The sequence below is a fragment of the Mytilus edulis genome, chromosome 2 (genome assembly GCF_963676685.1).
Source record: "Mytilus edulis chromosome 2, xbMytEdul2.2, whole genome shotgun sequence".
In the NCBI taxonomy this organism is placed as follows: domain Eukaryota; kingdom Metazoa; phylum Mollusca; class Bivalvia; order Mytilida; family Mytilidae; genus Mytilus; species Mytilus edulis.
The window spans coordinates 6,913,866-6,933,096 of NC_092345.1; the positions used below are offsets into that span (position 1 = coordinate 6,913,866).

At 33.2% G+C, this 19,231-nt stretch overlaps 2 protein-coding genes across 2 annotated transcripts in view; one reads left to right on the forward strand and one right to left on the reverse strand.

Moving 5' to 3' along the window:
* Window positions 1-15,246, reverse strand: part of LOC139511315 (dynein beta chain, ciliary-like) — a 77,136-nt gene extending 61,890 nt beyond the window's left edge. Inside the window, exons 1-6 of the mRNA XM_071297956.1 lie at window positions 14,772-15,246; window positions 12,233-12,420; window positions 11,087-11,273; window positions 10,186-10,285; window positions 3,165-3,376; window positions 2,660-2,893 (exon numbers count right to left, since the gene is read on the reverse strand). Coding sequence (XP_071154057.1) covers window positions 2,660-2,893; window positions 3,165-3,376; window positions 10,186-10,285; window positions 11,087-11,273; window positions 12,233-12,420; window positions 14,772-15,128 — 1,278 coding nt within the window. The 5' untranslated portion in view covers window positions 15,129-15,246. The remainder of the gene's footprint in view (window positions 1-2,659; window positions 2,894-3,164; window positions 3,377-10,185; window positions 10,286-11,086; window positions 11,274-12,232; window positions 12,421-14,771) is intronic.
* A 2,700-nt stretch (window positions 15,247-17,946) lies between these two features.
* On the forward strand, window positions 17,947-18,927 carry LOC139510424 (fibroleukin-like). The gene has a single exon (XM_071297007.1). The coding sequence runs from the start codon at window positions 17,947-17,949 to the stop codon at window positions 18,925-18,927; it is 981 nt and encodes a 326-aa protein (XP_071153108.1).
* Window positions 18,928-19,231: the final 304 nt, after the last annotated feature.

A 19,231-nucleotide genomic window follows, 5' to 3' on the forward strand; every position in this document is an offset into this window, starting at 1 on the left:
TATTTGTAGATCTTACTTTGCTGAACATTATTGCTGTTTACAGTTTATCCCTATCTATAATAATATTCAAGATAATAACCAAAAACAGCAAAATTTCCTCAAAATTACCAATTCAGGGGCAGCAACCCAACAACCGATTGACCGATTCATCTGAAAATTTCAGGGCGGATAGATCTTGACCTGATAAACATTTTTATCCCATGTCAGATTTCCTCAAAATGCTTTGGTTTTTGAGTTATAAGCCAAAAACTGCATTTTACCCCTTTGTTCTATTTTAAGCCGTGGCGCCCATCTTGGTTGGTTGACCAGGTCATGCCACACATTTTTTTAACTAGATACCCCAAAGATGATTGTGGCCAAGTTTGGATTAATTTAGCCCAGTAGTTTCAGAGGAGAAGATTTTTGTAAAAGATTACTTTAATTTACGAAAAATGGTTAAAAATTGACTATAAAGAACAATAACTCCTAAACGGGTCAACTGACCATTTTGGTCATGTTGACTTATTTGTAGATCTTACTTTGCTGAACATTATTGCTGTTTACAGTTTATCTCTATCTATAATAATATTCAAGATAATAACCAAAAACAGCAAAATTTCCTCAAAATTACCAATTCAGGGGCAGCAACCCAACAACCGATTGACCGATTCATCTGAAAATTTCAGGGCAGATAGATCTTGACCTGATAAACATTTTTATCCCATGTCAGATTCCTCAAAATGCTTTGGTTTTTGAGTTATAAGCCAAAAACTGCATTTTACCCCTTTGTTCTATTTTTAGCCGTGGCGGCCATCTTGGTTGGTTGACCAGGTCATGCCACACATTTTTTAAACTAGATACCCCAAAGATGATTGTGGCCAAGTTTGGAATAATTTGGCCCAGTAGTTTCAGAGGAGAAGATTTTTGTAAAAGATTACTTTAATTAACGAAAAATGGTTAAAAATTGACTATAAAGGGCAATAACTCCTAAACGGGTCAACTGACCATTTTGGTCATGTTGACTTATTTGTAGATCTTACTTTGCTGAACATTATTGCTGTTTACAGTTTATCTCTATCTATAATAATATTCAAGATAATAACCAAAAACAGCAAAATTTCCTCAAAATTACCAATTCAGGGGCAGCAACCCAACAACAGATTGACCGATTCATCTGAAAATGTCAGGGCAGATAGATCTTGACCTGATAAACATTTTTACCCCTGTCATATTTTCTCTTAATGCTTTGGTTTTTGAGTTATAAGCCAAAAACTGCATTTTACCCCTATGTTCTATTTTTAGCTGTGGCGGCCATCTTGGTTGGTTGACCGGGTCACGCCACACATTTTTTAAACTAGATACCCCAATGATGATTGTGGCCAAGTTTGGTTTGATTTGGCCCAGTAGTTTCAGAGGAGAAGATTTTTGTAAAAGCTAACGCCGGACGACGACGGACGCTGGACCCAAAGTGATGAGAAAAGCTCACTTGGCCCTTTGGGCCAGGTGAGCTAAAAAGAAATTAAAATAAAATGATTTTGTTGTGAAAATGTTTGTTAAAATTATTCTGCCAACATGTGTTTGTCCTCTTGCATCGTGGAAAGAATAATACAATAAGTTGTCAGGCTGTGTATAGACTGTATAGGTTGTGTGGTCTGAATCTTCATTTAACTTTCTTCCCCAAAATAGACGACATTTTATCAGCACTTGCGTACCATTTCGACTGGCTTCCCTTGGCCAGAGGTACTGCTTCCAATCGCGTCAGGAAAGCTGTAAAATGTAGACTAGTGATATTTATACATTGTCCTTTACTCTCGGCGACCGAAACATTTTACAGCTTTCCTGACGCGATTGGAAGCAGTACATCTGGCCAAGGGAAGCCAGTCGAAATGGTACGGAAGTGCTGATAAGATGTCGTCTATTTTTGGGAAGAAAGTTAAATGAAGATTCAGACCACACAACCTATACAGTCTATACACAGCCTGACAACTTATTGTATTATTCTTTCCACGATGCAAGAGGACAAACACATGTTGGCAGAATAATTTTAACAAACATTTTCACAACAAAAACATTTTATTTTAATTTCTTTTTATAGTTTACTTACATACTTACAATGAACTTTCACTTTCATTTTCACTTTCAGTTGCTAAAAAATGTATTAATAACGTTACTTACCATTGTAACATTGTGACGTTTAAATTTTAACAACCCGATTTTGTTCTTTAGCATGATTTTATGTATTGTTTTTATCCTGATGACGGTGCCCTAGGCACTGAAACATGTCGATCAATAAATTTTCTGCAGCAGCCTCTAAAGTGTTGTTGTTATAAGACTCTCTACATTTAATTCTTTAAAATAGTTTGTAAATGACCTTAAGATGAAGAACAGCATATCTAAAGGAAATCCAATAGTAAACATTACCTCCTATAAACAGGTGCCATTGTTATGAACGCTGATTTTGTAAAAAGCTTTTGTAACACTTTTGATTTAATGTTAAAAGTAAGTTTCAGTTTGTGTAAGAAAAACATATATAATAAATAATAGATGCTCCTTAACCAGGCAAAGAAACAAATGCAATCAATGTCTTTTTTAAACACTTTAATACTATAGACCTTCAATTTTTAGATTAAAAAAAAAAAGTGTCTTGGCCTTTTTATTTTTGTTCAGATTAAATTATTACCAGTATAGTCACAGCCCTCTCTGTAAACTTGTCATATCTTGCAAAAACCAATTTGGGAGCAAACTCCCATTCTCTGACTTCCATATTTCCACTAAAGTAGGTCTTCATTTTATCTCTGTGGTCTTCATAAGCTTCTCTGTATGAGTGGAGTATGTGTACAGTTTTCTTTATTTTATCAATACTTTCTTCCAGTTCTCCTTTAAATATTTCTGCTGGATCTAAATAATTCCTTGCCTGAAATATGCAATTACATTGTCTTATAGTTATTGTCTATTAAAATCTGTCCTTACAAAGCAGAAAGAAGTTGATCAAAGCAGATTTTATCAATTAAAAAAAATCCTTCCTGGTTTGTCTACCGTACACTGATAGATGGGTGTTTTGTTTTAAATGAAAAAAAAAATTGGAAAAGGGTGATGTACAAAATTCAGAATCAAAATCATACATGTAAATATTAACATGCAGCACAATCGAAGCCATGATAGTATGAATACAATCATAACAATACCTGGTTTATGATCATATTACACATTTCTTGTAATAAGACAATAATCCTCGCTGGAGTGTTGTAGTATTGTGAATGTGTCCATATGAGACAGACAGTATGCATTAATGGTGCCAAGTAGGGCTCACATTCATCAAATTCTGCCTGTTCAAAATCTTCAAACTGATGTCTTATTGGTCTAAGGTACATGTTGATGTCTCTAGCTTCTTCCAAAGCTGAAAGGAAAAAGAAATCAAACCATTGTCAGTGTTGTCATCCAGCCATTTTTAAGCTACACTCAGACAATTTTTTTTTTTTTTTTAATCTCATATCAATATTTGTTTCTTAAAACTAGCTTTTGTAAGACATTAGGAGACAACCATCACAACTTCGGATAAGTAATTTTAGCCTAAAAATGACTTGCGTTTAAAATATAAAATGTCTCAGGTGCATAGCTCCCTGTACACCAACAAGCAGTTGCATGCACATTGGTATGCTGAAAAAAAATGGGCCCCAAAAAATATGAATGAAATGTTTAAAGCAAACACATATATATGTTGTCATTTTTTAATTGATGAAATGACATTAAATTATAACGGCATTTGGATTTAAAAAAGAGAGTTATATTTACATTGAGATTGAGAGATCATGGAGATGACAAAGCTATTAAAAGATTTGAAATTATTATAGCTCTTGTAGTTTCAAAGCACATTTTACAGAGCACAGTGTATCTGTTGAATTACAGTCAAACCTGAGTAAACCGGACCCTGAATAAACCAGTTTCCTGTCCATTCCGAACGATAATTTAAAAGTCCCATTTTTTCCCCTTCTAAGTCTTTGTTAAAATACCCTTTGTAAACCAGCCCCTGTGTATTCCGAATTCTGGTCTTATGATGCAGTCCCAATACTCTTAATTACATCAATTATTACCTGTCAAAACCGGTTTGTCTAATTAATTTCAAATGTTCAATATGCAATCAAAACATATTTGTTAATACAATTAGCCAGGTGTTAAAATGTGAACTTACAATCGTACAGTAGTGATTATTAAAACACTATAAACATGTGAAATAAACTAAAAGACATGCCGAATATATCTCAGATTGAACTTGCATTGTAACTTGGATTAATTTTTTTTTCAAATCGAGGAGTAAGAAATTTAAATCATGTTTGCAAAATCCTGTGTTTCCTGTTGTAAACACCTAAACCAATGACCCTGATAATGAAGAACACCCGGATGACAACAATCAATGGGCATTGTACACTGAACGACACTGTTTCAATTGTGATGAAATTTTGTTTGATAATATTCTGGCTTTTTAATCAGTCATTCTGAAGTCGGAAATTAACGATCATGGAAGTAATCAAAGAGCAGATTGCTCTGAGTGATACGATTGCCACTGTTTTCATTGATACATGTATTAGTATTATTTTCATAAACAAATTCAACTGCACGGGTACAAAGCTTGTAAAATGTAATTTACGTAATCTGAATAGTTATTCAACTTTAAAAGTAGCCAATCCTTGATACAAGTGTATGAACAATGTACCTAATGAATGTTTTATTTTTGTACTATCAATTCCAAGTTTACTTTCCACAGCAGTCACTGAGAGTGAGAGAAGGTATTTCACTTCGTATCTTATCACCTATTTTCCTACGTGAATTCTAGGTGGAACCCCATTCCTAACTCTTTAAATATTTAATTTCCTTTGGGTCAGTGGGCATGACTCCTTTCCTTACACATTCCTCTGTTTAAATTGCGATCGGTTTTAATATAATACGATGTCTATCGACGGAACGAGTTAATTTTTCTCGATGTATTGACGTTTGATGAAAGTTACTTACGGAAGGGAGACAACTCGAAGCGATAACATGGAAGACTCCATTTTGGCTGAAGGGGTGTTCTAGTTACACCTTTACATTGTCGACTACATTTATTTTAATCTAAATGATGCATATGATTTAAAATTATGCAACAACAATAACCCTCAATAGCAGACAGACATAGAAGCATCTCGTGAGTTCTTCAGTGATTTTCCTGGTGTTTAGGGGAAGGGTCCTGGGGCCCATGCAATAGGGAAAAAAATTATGGTTTGGGAAAAATATGATTGGTCTTTACAACGGCGGGCACACGGCATAAGCCGTGTGCGCCTTGCTAGGGGGGTTTGGGGACGACATGCCCCCCCAAGAAAATTTTGAAAAATAGGTGCAAAATCCTGCATTCTGAGAAGGATTAACTGCATGAATTGTCTACAAAATAAGCTATCTTTTTAAGGAAAAGGATTAAAAATAAAAGTTGAATGTGTCTGAGGACACATTTGCATGCACTCAAGCTTTGTAACTTTACTCTTGAAAGGTAAAATTCAACCTATCCCTTCTGATTCTATTTATAATGATGAGAATCTATAGAAATTTAAAAAGACACATTTGAAATCTGAAGCATTTATTTTTTTGTTTTATTTAAAATTCCAAGTTTTCCTTCATGTTTGTTTTTAAACATGTCAACTAGTTGTTCCAGTTCTGTATCTGAGAGTCGGTCTTTTCCTTCTTTCACTTGTTTCATCAGAAGGAAGTAGAAACGACTTGTTGAATCCAAAAGCTTCCAGTTTCCGGCATTTATTACCGTCCGCCGCCTTTAGCTTCTTTGTGTAATATTTGGAATTATGAGACATGATCTACGTTCATTTTGTTTACATTATGTCTCATTTTTTTGCTTTGTCATTGAATTATTCATTCGGATGTTTCAAGCGCAAACGTGACCAGAATATCGTAGATTGCAATGCAATCCTAAAAAGATTGCAAACCAATCATCGTCTTAAGTGAACGATAATGATAACTCCCGAAATACCCCGAACGCTCAGAGATTTGTCAACAAAATAATACACGATACGGAGATACGACAATAACAAAATCTCGCGACGATGTCCATATACGATTGGGAATTTTAGAGCTGAAAATTGGGAAAAAAAGAGCATATTTCTCTTTGGGAATGGGGCCGAAATTCGGCCCCAAAATGAGGGTTGGAAAATCACTGATTCTTAATTAATCAATGGAGTGGGGAACCCAGAGCAACCATTCAATCTGATACCCCTTCAAGTCAAAAAAACTATATGCATGCGCATACTTACCTAAACAAACCCTAGACTTGTGATTTGTAGCAAGGATGTATATTAAATGTTAATTAAACGACCTCCATTTCTTCATGGAAGTACAATATCAAATATCAGTTTCATAACGGTGACATATAAGAAAACTCCACTTCAGTTCTTATATGACAGAAATAGATTTATTGATCGGAATTCAGAGAACTCTCGCATGTTATATAATGTATATGTTTGCATTTTGTTTGATTTCTCATGATGAGGGCCTCAGGGAAGATTAATTATATAGCTAACTGTGTAACCCTCTTAAAATAAAGTATTGTTGTTGTTGTTATCAAAACTGGGGAATTCCCTCTGACATGTTTCTAAATTTATAAAAACACTAAATATAAATACTGCTTATTTCTGATTTTCCGTGTTGTTAAAAACATGCATACAAGTCAAGGGAAATATCGAAACGTGAAGATTATGAGAAGAACATTATAGGACAGTTGTTTAAATTCAATCCTTTTGTTTTTTATACCATTTAAAGCAAGACAATCTCAAGAATCTGAGATGTTCCTTGATGTTTACAATAAAACGGTTGACGTGAGGGCATGGCCCTGAGTCAATGGTATAAGTCTACAGATTGCTTAAAAGCAATCGTATCCCAAAAACGAAACTCTCTTGTCTCAATCCAAACAACGCGAGTATAATGATGCAATTGAAAACAATGAAAAACAAAGTAAACGTGAAATTAATAAGTCGGAGACTGATGCTTTTGAGGTCTCTTTGACATACAAGAATATGTAAAACACGGTTAAAATATTATTTTCTTTAATTTAAGGAACAACCCGTTTCTTAAACTTTTATAGCTAATGAATATGAAGATTCAAAATAACAATCATACCAAGTTATTATGTTATTGCATTTTGTATATTAATTTATCAGTTTATAATTTACAATCAGACAGAACTTTAACATGCAATACTTGTATATGGGACGTAACAAGTCAATTACTTCAGGTCAAAACGGAAACCTGAATAAACTGGCTCACTGTCCAAACCGGCCTTTTTTCATAGTCCGGGCTGGTTTATACAGGTTTAACTGTACCTGCAAGATATTGAAAGGGGTCTGTTGGATGCTACAAAAAAATGTAGAACTGTTATTGAGCTGAACGAAGTGATAAATCTGTTTGGAATAAAATGTACCAATTTGAATCAGATTTATCCGACCTGAAAATATGCCGAGGCAATGAGGTCAACAGACCACAAGAGCCAATCTGTAAATCACCCTCCAAACACACCAAAACAGTATTGGAAAGCTTTTAAGTTTTAAAAAATTATATTTTGCGTTTATAGCAGGGCTTCCAAAAAGTATTTGAGCCAGCCGGACATTTTATATCTGATCCCGATTTTAATCCCTTAAGACTTAGTCACAAAAGGCAATTGTGGTAATCAGATGGCCATTCCAATGATTGACATTACATTAAAAAAAAAAGATTTTAAACTTTACTTTGATATGATATGAATTTGATGTTCGGATGTTACTGTTAAATTGGCAGTGCATCATTCAAAGTGTGCACATCAGCGTGCTCATATCTGCCTTAGACTTTTTATTTGTGCAAAAAGACATTGTCAAAAACTTAACTTTCGTTTTCAACCGTATGTTGACTTGACAATGGTAAAACATAGACCATAAACGGATACGTAAAATCCGTGTACGTTTACAAAGCACGACTGAGAGAAGAAGCTCTTTCAACGTTATTTCTTCAACAAAATACTTGAATTGAACGTTAGATACAGGTATCAATGATAATTTTAGCATTTTTAAAGAAATGTAGGATGCATTATTAAATTTCCCACCTGTGCACATGCGCACACATGTTCTAGTTCATACGACGTAGTTCTGACGAATTTTTTTTAAAAACCTTTTTAAATTTTTCATCAAATCATGTTGATAAACTAATTTCTAATAATTTTAATCTTTTGGACTAAATCAATTAGATACAAACCGCTGAAATGTAAGAAAATAATTGTGAATAAACCGATTCACCTGTCACCTGAACAGGTAGATTTCAGCTGTCCAACTACTAATTAGCCTTGATTAAAATTAGGAAGTATTGAAGTAGGTGTTGTTTTGATAGTAATTAATCATCATGTCACACTTATGACCGGAAATGTGTTGATGTTAAAGGCAAAAGGTTGGGTCAAAAAGATCGTGAATTATGTAAAAATGACCGAAAAAGTCTTGAAAACTAAAAAGTATATGACCGTTTCATGCTTTGCCCAGCCGAACTTTTACCGGACATTATATAAATGACCAGAATATATGACCGTTTTGGAAGCCCTGGTTTATAGACCAGATGATAATGTGATCTTATTTCATCTTAAAATTCCAGTTCAAGTTTTAATAAAGAGCTGCGCTTCAGTGCATGATATGCCCGTTGCTCTTTTAACTTGTCTTTTATGCTCTAAATGAATTTATATGATCAACTAGAAATATATATACAAATCAAAAGGGATGTTACATTAATATATTCACCAAAGTTTCATAAAATCCCCCTTTTTTAAGTATAAAAATTCATTACTTAAGAAAACGTAAAATCTAAAATTTATAAAAATGGAAAGGGAGCTTATGTCAATAGATATAAACAATTTATCAAAGTTGCATAAAATTTTGTGAAAGTGTTAGTTATTGTCCCAAAATTGGAAAATCCCCCCTTTTTTAAGCATAAAAATTCATAACAAGGAAATGTAAAATCTGAAAGGAGTAGGTCCGGTAAGGACCAATTTTGGCCTCAAATTTCAGGTTCAGAAGCATTCTACTGTCCAATAAATAACTAAAAGTTTACATTTTAACAACTTTGTAAAACTGCTATATTTTGGGGCCAAAAAGGGGTCTTACTGAACCTACTCCTTTATAAAAGTTGAAAGGGAGCTTACATCAATAGATATAAACAATTCACCAAAGTTTCATGGACATTGGTGAAAGCCTTTTTGAGTTATTGTCCGAAGTGTTGAAAATCCCCCTTTTTTTATGAATAAAGCCCCATAAATCCAAAACTTAAAATCTGAATTTTATAAAAATTGAAAGGGAGCTTACATCAATAGATATAAACAATTCACCAAAGTTTCATGGACATTGGTGAAAGCCTTTTTGAGTTATTGTCCGAAGTGTTGAAAATCCCCCTTTTTTTATGAATAAAGCCCCATAAATCCAAAACTTAAAATCTGAAATTTAAAAAAATTGAAAGGGAGCTTACATCAATAGATATAAACAATTCACCAAAGTTTCATGGACATTGGTGAAAGCCTTTTTGAGTTATTGTCCGAAGTGTTGAAAATCCCCCTTTTTTTATGAATAAAGCCCCATAAATCCAAAACTTAAAATCTGAAATTTATAAAAATTGAAAGGGAGCTAACATAAATAGATATAAACAATTCACCAAAGTTTCATGGACATTGGTGAAAGCCTTTTTGAGTTATTGTCCGAAGTGTTGAAAATCCCCCTTTTTTTATGAATAAAGCCCCATAAATCCAAAACTTAAAATCTGAAATTTATAAAAATTAAAAGGGAGCTTACATCAATAGATATAAACAATTCACCAAAGTTTCATGGACATTGGTGAAAGCCTTTTTGAGTTATTGTCCGAAGTGTTGAAAATCCCCCCTTTTTTATGAATAAAGCCCCATAAATCCAAAACTTAAAATCTGAAATTAAAAAAAAACGAAAGGGAGCTTACGTCAATAGATATAAACAATTCACTTAAGTTTCAGGGAAATTGGTGAAAGTGTTTTTGAGTTATTGTCCAAGTGTTGACGACGGACAATGGTATACCATAATACGTCCCGTCTAAAAGACGAAGGGCGTATAAAAAGCAATTGACAAGTGAAAGATTTTTTCATTTAAACAACTACTGGCAGATCCTTATACAAGCTCGAAAAATTTGTTATATCCTTACCTGCAATTACATCCCTAAATATATCTTTAAATACTGGATAATAACTGCTTTTTATCTTTTCTAAGAGCTCTGCCATCTTTCTAACTTTTGGTTCTTTCAGCTAAAAATGTAACATCCATAAAAATTTAATGTATGTTTAGTCAGTTTAAATCTTACATGAACATATTTGGATTTTAGAATCTGAATCATGTCTTTATACTGGTATTGGATTGATTTTTTTTTAAATACCAACATATCCAATAGAACATCTTTCTAATTCATTATTACAAACTACTATTGTTTTTGACTCAGTAAGGGGCAACAGAATTTCATTTTAAGTTGTGATTAAAAATATGCATTTTATGTGTACACATGTTTTTGGTTTGAATTTGTTTATTTGAAGCTAGAGAGAACAGCTGGTGTTAGCTGATCTCTAAAGTTGTCAACAGTGGTGGTTTCCATAACAGTATGTGGTAGTAAGTTCAATTGAATAATTGTTGGCGGGAAGTATGCCCATTTGTATGTTTCCTTGGAAGTTTGAATGTGTCTGTATGTCTGAGTATGGTTTTGTCTTGTTCTACTGTCTGTTTTATCAAGAATATGCGATGGAATGGCTACAAGACAGTGTATTACTTTATAAAATAAAAGAAGTCTGGTTTTTAAGCGTCTCACAGCTCAAAAATTGAATCCCAGATTGCATCTAAATGTTATCTGCAAAATCAACAAAGTTTCTTATTGATAAAATATGGAAAAATGACAAACAATAGTTTCCAAATTTTGCATCGGACAATATTTCTTAATCACAAAAAGCTTCTGGCATAGTTTTATAAAATTTTAGGTACTTTTGTTAAAGTAATAAATCTCTGAAAGAACAAAAGAAACCCCAGGCAATATCAAAATATTCAAAACAACTAAGTCTAACCTGATCATAAATACATTCCAAGTTTGTTGCCTTAGTTTTCCAGAACTCTATCTCAACAAATGGTGTTGGATTAAGACCTTCCAGGAGAGGTTGAGCTGAATCTCTCTTTAAAACATCTCTTATCTGGTGTGTCCAATCAATGACCATGGATTCAATAGAATGAATCAGTAATCTATCAGACTCAATTCTGTTTAATAAAACAAAAGGAAATGAAACATTTCATTCATGTTCTGTAAAATTTGGTATTATTAATATTATCAAAATGGTAAACTGCTTAACCTTTTGAGTTTGAACTATTGGTTAATTCATTGGATCTAGTTTTTTTTCAATTTTGGTAAATGCAATTCATTTTTTACTTATACTTATTTGAGTTAGAAATGCAAGCTATTATCCACTGAGACCAATCATTTATGTAAAATTGCAAATTAGTTTGATTATTATTTGGACACCTGAAACTGGACATTAACAAAACTTTTCTAAGCATCAGCGATGAAACCTGTTTTGAGAAGTAGAGAGAATACTTTTAGATTTTATTTCTCAGAACGGCATAGTAATTGCTCACCAATTTCGTTATTGAATCATTTCGGCTGGGAAGTTTGTTCAAATTGGAAAACCCAAACAAATATGTGATGTCTTTTCTTGGACATGTTGTTTGCTTTCCTAATACACTGTGAATATTGTCCTTTTAGTTTTACTAGTACTGTCATACATACTAATTTATAAGTCAGAGAAACAAAAGCCTGAATTTATATGTACAAACATGACAAATGATCACTTCCAAGACAGTAATTGACTTTGCCTCCATTAACTAGAAATGTTATGCTGATGTGATGTTGAAAACCTAAATGAAATGCTTCAAAATAACATATATACCTTAATAAACATTGCAAACCAGTCTGCACCAAAAACTTTTTCAACTACTAGACCGAAGACCAATATTCTGACATTTTTCTTATTGGGTCAAACAAAGTTTTGCAAAAGCTTACTAGTCTGAATGAAATTTTACTAGTCTGGGGCATCGGACTAGTGGCTAACTGTGCAGACTGGCAAACAGATACAAAACACACAAATATATGCATCCTTGGCAGAAGACTGAAAGTACAAATGTATGTACATGTAAAGCTAAAACTCTTACTACAAACTTACTTTTGGTCATCAGCCTCTTCAATCTTTTCAGCACCAACAGGTAAAGGTAACAATGTTTTGCCTTTGGTCTGACCAGTTATAACATACACATCTGTTTTTAAAGTATGAACATGTCGTACAACATCGTCTGATACTACTTTGGGCCATGATTCATGATTCCTTTCATTTGATAACAATGGAAACAACACCTGCAATAGTAAACATTTGTTTAAATATTTTCAACAAATTTAGGTAACTGAATCCCCAAAAATGTAATCTCTTATCAATCAATAACTAATATGGTATTAAAGGCATTAGGGCTGTAAACCATTTAGGCTACAATGTATGTCTTCCCCACCCTGAAACATGGTTTTAGTGATGGGTATGTATTTTCTTTTGGTTTACCAATGAAAAAGCCATTTAACATGTTTAAGTTTTGAACTGTCACATGATGCAGATTGTCTTTGAATTATTTTTGTACTTGGGTTGCTGTCACAAATCTTTTAATTCATGTCTGCATAGTCGCTAGATACCACAAAGCAGATTATTTTAGCTTGTGTAAAACTTTGGGATTTTCATTGAATAAGTTATACAAGATATTTTGGCAGTAATAATTTTGGTGTATCCAAAAATTTCATCTATACCTTTGCATGTGCACTTTAAGTTGGCAGAATTAATTTGGGCGATTTTGTTACATGCACGAAAACAAGCGAAAATTTACACCACACTAAAATAACCGGCTATACAGTATACGTAGTTCACTGGATATTCAATTTTCTTTTTAAAAAATAACTACAGAAGCCCTTAGGAAATGGTATGCTAGCTGAACCTAATATCAATTTTTAAAGTCAATAAACCTTGCATCAGTCATCCTTAAGGCCATGGAAAATTAATTGTTGGTTTCCCCATACATGGGAAAATTTTAAAGACCCGGCAGGCAGGCTTTTTTTTTTTTTTGGTAATCATGCATAATTATCTGTGCATTGGAATTCAATGAACTTGTTCCCAAAGTTAACAATATCTCCGACACACATCCCTCCTTTAACTTGGAATGGTTGCAATTCAAGACTCACTTATTTCGAACTGCTGTTAAGGATTTCTTGTAGGTTTTATATAATTTTAATTGACTGCATTAGTGTTAAACTGTATTGTATATTTTAGGGTACATGCATTAAAAATTAAAACAAGAATGTGTCCTCAGTACACGAATGCCCCACTCGCACTATCATTTTCCATGTTCAGTGGACCGTGAAATTGGGATAAAAACTCTAATTTGGCATTAAAATTAGAAAGATCATATCATAGGGGACATGTGTACTAAGTTTGAAGTCGATTGGACTTAAACTTCATCAAAAACTACCTTGACCAAAAACTTTAACCTGAAGCGGGACAGACGGACGGACGCACAGACCAGAAAACATAATGCCCCTCTACTATCGTAGGTGGGGCATAAAAAATTAAATGACCCAGCGGTAAAAAAATGACCCGGTCAGTTTGGGGAAACATTCAATTATTTTTCAATGGCCTAATCTAATAAGTATATAAAATAAATCAATTCATACAATTTCATATCATAAAAAAAAATCTATTGGCTTATGATTCATGTGATTAGAATTTAGAAGCATCAAATTATCTTTGATTTGAATTCAAAACAATTATGATTGCATCATATAACATATCAAAGTCATGTTGGTTGAAATATGATTTGCCACTAATCTTATCGGTTTAGTATGAGTTGGCAAAGTAATAAATTCAAGAACCATGATACTATTATATAAAAGTGTCTCTGCTTATAGTGAGTTATACATAAAAAGAAATTGGTTTATAATTACAAAAAAAAAACTTTTTACATGGCTATGTGTAATCCCAAGATTGCTGGTTTTAGATCCATTCACGCCCAATATACTTTCACACCTCAAATGTTCGCCCCCTAGAAAGGTTTGCAACCAATTTTTATTCAAATTCCTGTTGAATTATTAGACCTTTTTTTTTTTTTTATATGTATTGTATTTTAGTACTAAAAAAAATATTTTCCTAAGTAAACATTGGTGATTAACTACAAATGTTAATTAAATTGTTTTGAACAACTTGGTCCCTTTAATTGTTCCCACTTTATTTTGAAACATTGAAAAATATAGCAATACACTAATCAAAACGTAGTTTTAAGACTAATTCAGTACAACTTTGCCACAAGAAAAACATCAGAATCTAGCTATATTTTGAAACAATAAAAAAAGAAAACTATTTACAGCGATACACTTCACTAAAATCGATTACAAAACTATTAATTAAACAGGAAACCCATCGGTCAAAAGGGTGCAAACGTGTATGGTGGGAACAGACTTTGGGTGCAAACATGTATGATGCAAACATTAGGGCCTGAAAGTGGGCAAATGTGAATAGGCAAGAACGCATTTTTGGGCAAAAAGACCCAGGTTTGATATTGCTCTGTCAAGTCAAACTTCCGACGGTTGTTTTGCCAGACACTGAAACAGCTTTTGGACGTCAGAGAAATCCGGACTATAGGCCAAGTGGCATAAGATATACATGGAAGAGATACCTCATCTACAAAGGCTGATAACTGTTCTAAAGGAGAATATGATATATCTCCATACAAAAGGTTATTTCTCAGGTTTGCATCTTTTCCAAGGCTTTCCTTGTTTTTCTTCACAAAATAGCAAGCCTTTCCTCTTGGTTTTCCAGGAAATTCAACCAGCGCATTAAGTGCACCAGAAGGCTGGGCAATGACTAATATTCTGTTGTCTGCTTTGTCAAAGAAATCTATGAACAATTGTTTTGTTTCTTCCAAACTGAACAATTTGGAAATTTTGTCAGGCTTGATGTTTAAAGACTTTAAAGCATATTCCGCTTGGAATTCTATGCGAACATCGTTCAGGCCGAGATCTTTAACAGACATGACTATAATTCTTCAGTCACTATCTGACGCTTTCTAATTTTGACGGGCTTTCCACTTATTCATTTCTTTTCCACATTCGTTTAACCCCGCGTTCATTTCTGTCGTCTGCTATTGTAGGTGGCGCTATGGGTGGAACAAAAGAATGCGCGATGAATCTGGGATCGTGCCAGAGAACGCAGGATTAAAAAAAAAGAAATATATAAATAATATAGCCGATAAAACACCTTTTTTATTCTAAAAGAAATGACATTGGAATTGAAATTCTTGAAAAATATCAATATGTAGGGTTTTTTTTAATAAATGATTAAATAATATTAGAAAATTCAACTTGACTACTAAAAAATGATAGGCCGAGTTCACTTGAAACTCTAGAGTTAACTTAACTTACTCGGGTTTCAACAATACGATTTTACTTGAATCACTCGAGTTAACCCCTCGTACTCTAGTTCCAACCCTCATCGAGCCAGGGTTAAACTCGAGAAACTCTTGAATGACGTCAAATCAATGAGAATATTTTATTTTTTTATGCTTGGTCAGGGCCTTAATTACCCTAGAGTTACTTAGAGTTATTCCGAATATCAACTCTTGTGCGTTCACGTGATAATCTATCTGAGACTACTATAACGTTATAGTAGTCTCAGTAATCTATTAACTCTGAAGTCGATTGTAGAGTTTCAAGAGTGAGCTCGGCCTATAATATTAGACCCTTTTTAATCACGTGTCATATCGTTCTGAAATTAGACTTTTGCACTTAATGTACCTGAAAAGATACTACTTCGTTTAAACTACATGCACACAGAGACACACGGTATATATGTAAAGCAAAATATTGTCCTTTGGCTTCATGAAATATTGTCTGTCGGACAAAATTTCATATAAAATATTGTCCACTGACAGTATTTTATAATGAAATATTGTCCTTGGCAATATTTTATTATGAAATATATATAGTGTCCTTGTCCATGGCCTGAAATTTTGTCACCTCCTTCAGGACAATATTTCACTATGGAATTCTGTTCATGACAATACTTCACTATGAAAATTTGAAGAATACTGGCTTTGAAATCTTTTTTAATCGATTTTTTACACAATTAGAAAAAGTACACAAGCATGCATCATGCACATTTCTAGATTTATAATTAACTAAAATGGTTTTGTATAGTTAGATATTTATATTAATACTAATATATAGTGAGTTTCAAATTTGCATAGATACTTTACAAATGGTTTATTATAGAATAAAGAATTGTCAAATTGAAATAGATATAGGAAGATGTAGTATGAGTGCAATGAGACAACTCTCCATCGTATGATTGTATTATATTATACTGTACAAATACATGTATAAGTAATGTACCGACAATCACTTTTTTTGTAAATATATACATAAAAATTCCTATAGACCTTCTCTAACATGAGTATATATTGATAACCTCCCCTTTATGAGACAAAATTCCATGACAATCTGTCTATGAAATATTGTCTCAATACTCACAAGATGTATATAACCAAAATATAACATCCCTTTAACAGGACAACATTTCATAGTATTCATCGTACATGTGAAATATTGCCTCAATTCACACAAAATATAACCTCCCTTTAACAAGACAAAATTCCACAGTATTCATCTGTGAAAATTGAAAATTTGTCCTTCTGTGAACATTTTTCCATAGCCGAGGACAATATTTCATGATACATAGTTATGAAATATTGTCTTGTGGTACAATATTTCATAGGACAATATTTTGCTTTACATATATATGTCTCTGTGTGTATGTAGTTTAAACGAAGTAGTACTGAGTCCAACAGAGATCATGATGCTAAATCATATTCCTGACAGACTAATTTTCTTAATAAATCAATTAAAATAGTTCTGGTATAAATCTGTCGCCAACTTTCGTTGTATTCAGTTTTATCAATTCTTATATGTTAGGAGTTTCTATTATTCACTTTGAAAATATCATTGTCATTCAGACTCTCTCTGGATTTGAAATGTTAAATTGAGGTACTTCCATAATATATAGAGGAGGTGCAACATTTAAACAACACCTCGATTTGGCAAAAACATTTAACAAAAAATGCAAAAATGCTGATAACAGTTAACAAAGCGGGTTGAAAACAGATAACAGTTTAAATTGATATTAGATAACAGTTAACAACACCTTGAAAAGGCCAAAACAGGTTAACATAAAAAGGTATTGCCCCCCCCCCCTTCCCCATCTATATACAAAGCGGGATATTTTGAAAGATCAAATATTTATCATTAAGAAGAAGATTGCCGAATTATATATAATCATATGACAATGGCAATATTTTCCAATGAAATTACCACTCGTTATAACATCTATTTCATTCGTTTAACAATAAAATAATATTATTTTGTACATGTTGAATCCATTATAGCTATATGATAATAATTATATACGTTATGCAATGACTCTAATAGTATGTCCGCCTTTTATTGTTATTCTCTACATGAATCCTTTAGAAGATATATATATTGCCTTTCTGATTGATTTTTAATGATAATTGAAATATTTACTATCAACCATAACTAACGATGAATGAATTCGGAAATGGACATGTTGTGGTGATAATGAAACTGCAATATGCTGATAATGTTTATTTTAATTTTAAATTCATTGTATCAACATTATGATATAGTTACGATTTATTCAGATAATAAATTATATGATCAATGTTTCCCCAAGTAACATAATGATTCGAATATGTTATTCTTATCATAGTTAATGTAAAATACGTTTCATTTGCAAACTGCAAAAACAAAATTTGTATCATAATATCAGTGAAAATTATGTCTTATATAACGACAGCATCAACCTTTGCACTGTTTATACATTTTGTGGCAAGCTTTGAATTGAATTCACAAAAATTTGACAAAGAAACAAACACACGAATAATTGCAAGTGGCCCATCAATGGTGACAAAAAAAGCGAAATCTGGATTCGAATGTGCTATCGTGTGTACAAATGATGGTAACTGCTGTTCCTGTAGCTATAACGAAGACTTAGAACAATGTCAGCTTTCTTGTTCATGCAGTCCTACAATGGAACTCCATAACGGATCATTTACATTTATAAAGACTCCTCGACCAGTTTTCAGTGCTCCCGTAGCGGACTGCAGTGAACTGCCAGCTGGAACAAATAGTGGAGTGTATTGTATTCAGCCTGATTTGAAGGGACATGAAATGGCGGTTTACTGTGAAATGGACATTGATGGTGGGGGATGGACTACAATTCAGAGAAGATATGATGGCACTGTGGACTTTGATCGGTTTTGGGAGGATTACAAATCTGGATTCGGGGACATAGCTGGTGAACATTGGCTTGGGAATGATAATTTGAATGTCATTCTTCGACAAGCATACTTCCAAGTGCGATTTGACCTTGAAGACTTTACAGGAGATACATCGTATGCTGTGTATGATGCAATAGATGTTGGGGATGGGAGTACAAACTACAGCCTCTTTCTGGTAGATTACAGTGGGGGGCAAGCAGGTAATGCAATGGCGGATTTGAACCCCACATGGGATCATATGTTTACAACTCGTGACAGGGACAACGATTTAAGCTCAGACTTTAACTGTGGTATTAGAAAAAAAAGTGGTTGGTGGCATACTGCATGTACCTCTGCCAATATCAATGGTGGATATGGAGAGATGTATAATAATACTTCGAGCATGCACTGGAAAACATGGAAAACAAATGCGCTTAAAAAAACAAGAATGATGATAAAACCAAGTGAAGCATCTAATGGATTAATTGGTATTGGTTAATAGAAAAACTTACAGAATCAGACTTTTTTTATGGGATAATTTGGTTTGCTTTCAATTTGATTGATTAGTATTTGCCGCATTTATGGCAGATCTCCGGTCTAAATTGGTAGTGCATTTTCATTTTAATAGACCGATTCCACTTCCCCCCCTGTGTGATATATCTGTTTATAATCAATCAATAAAACTCGTTGCTTTAAATATTATACTGAAGTGATTTTGTTATTCTAAATTGAAAACTACGTTCAAACCAATGATTGCGTTGGATAAAAACCGCAATTCAGTTATACGTGTGCATGTAAAACAT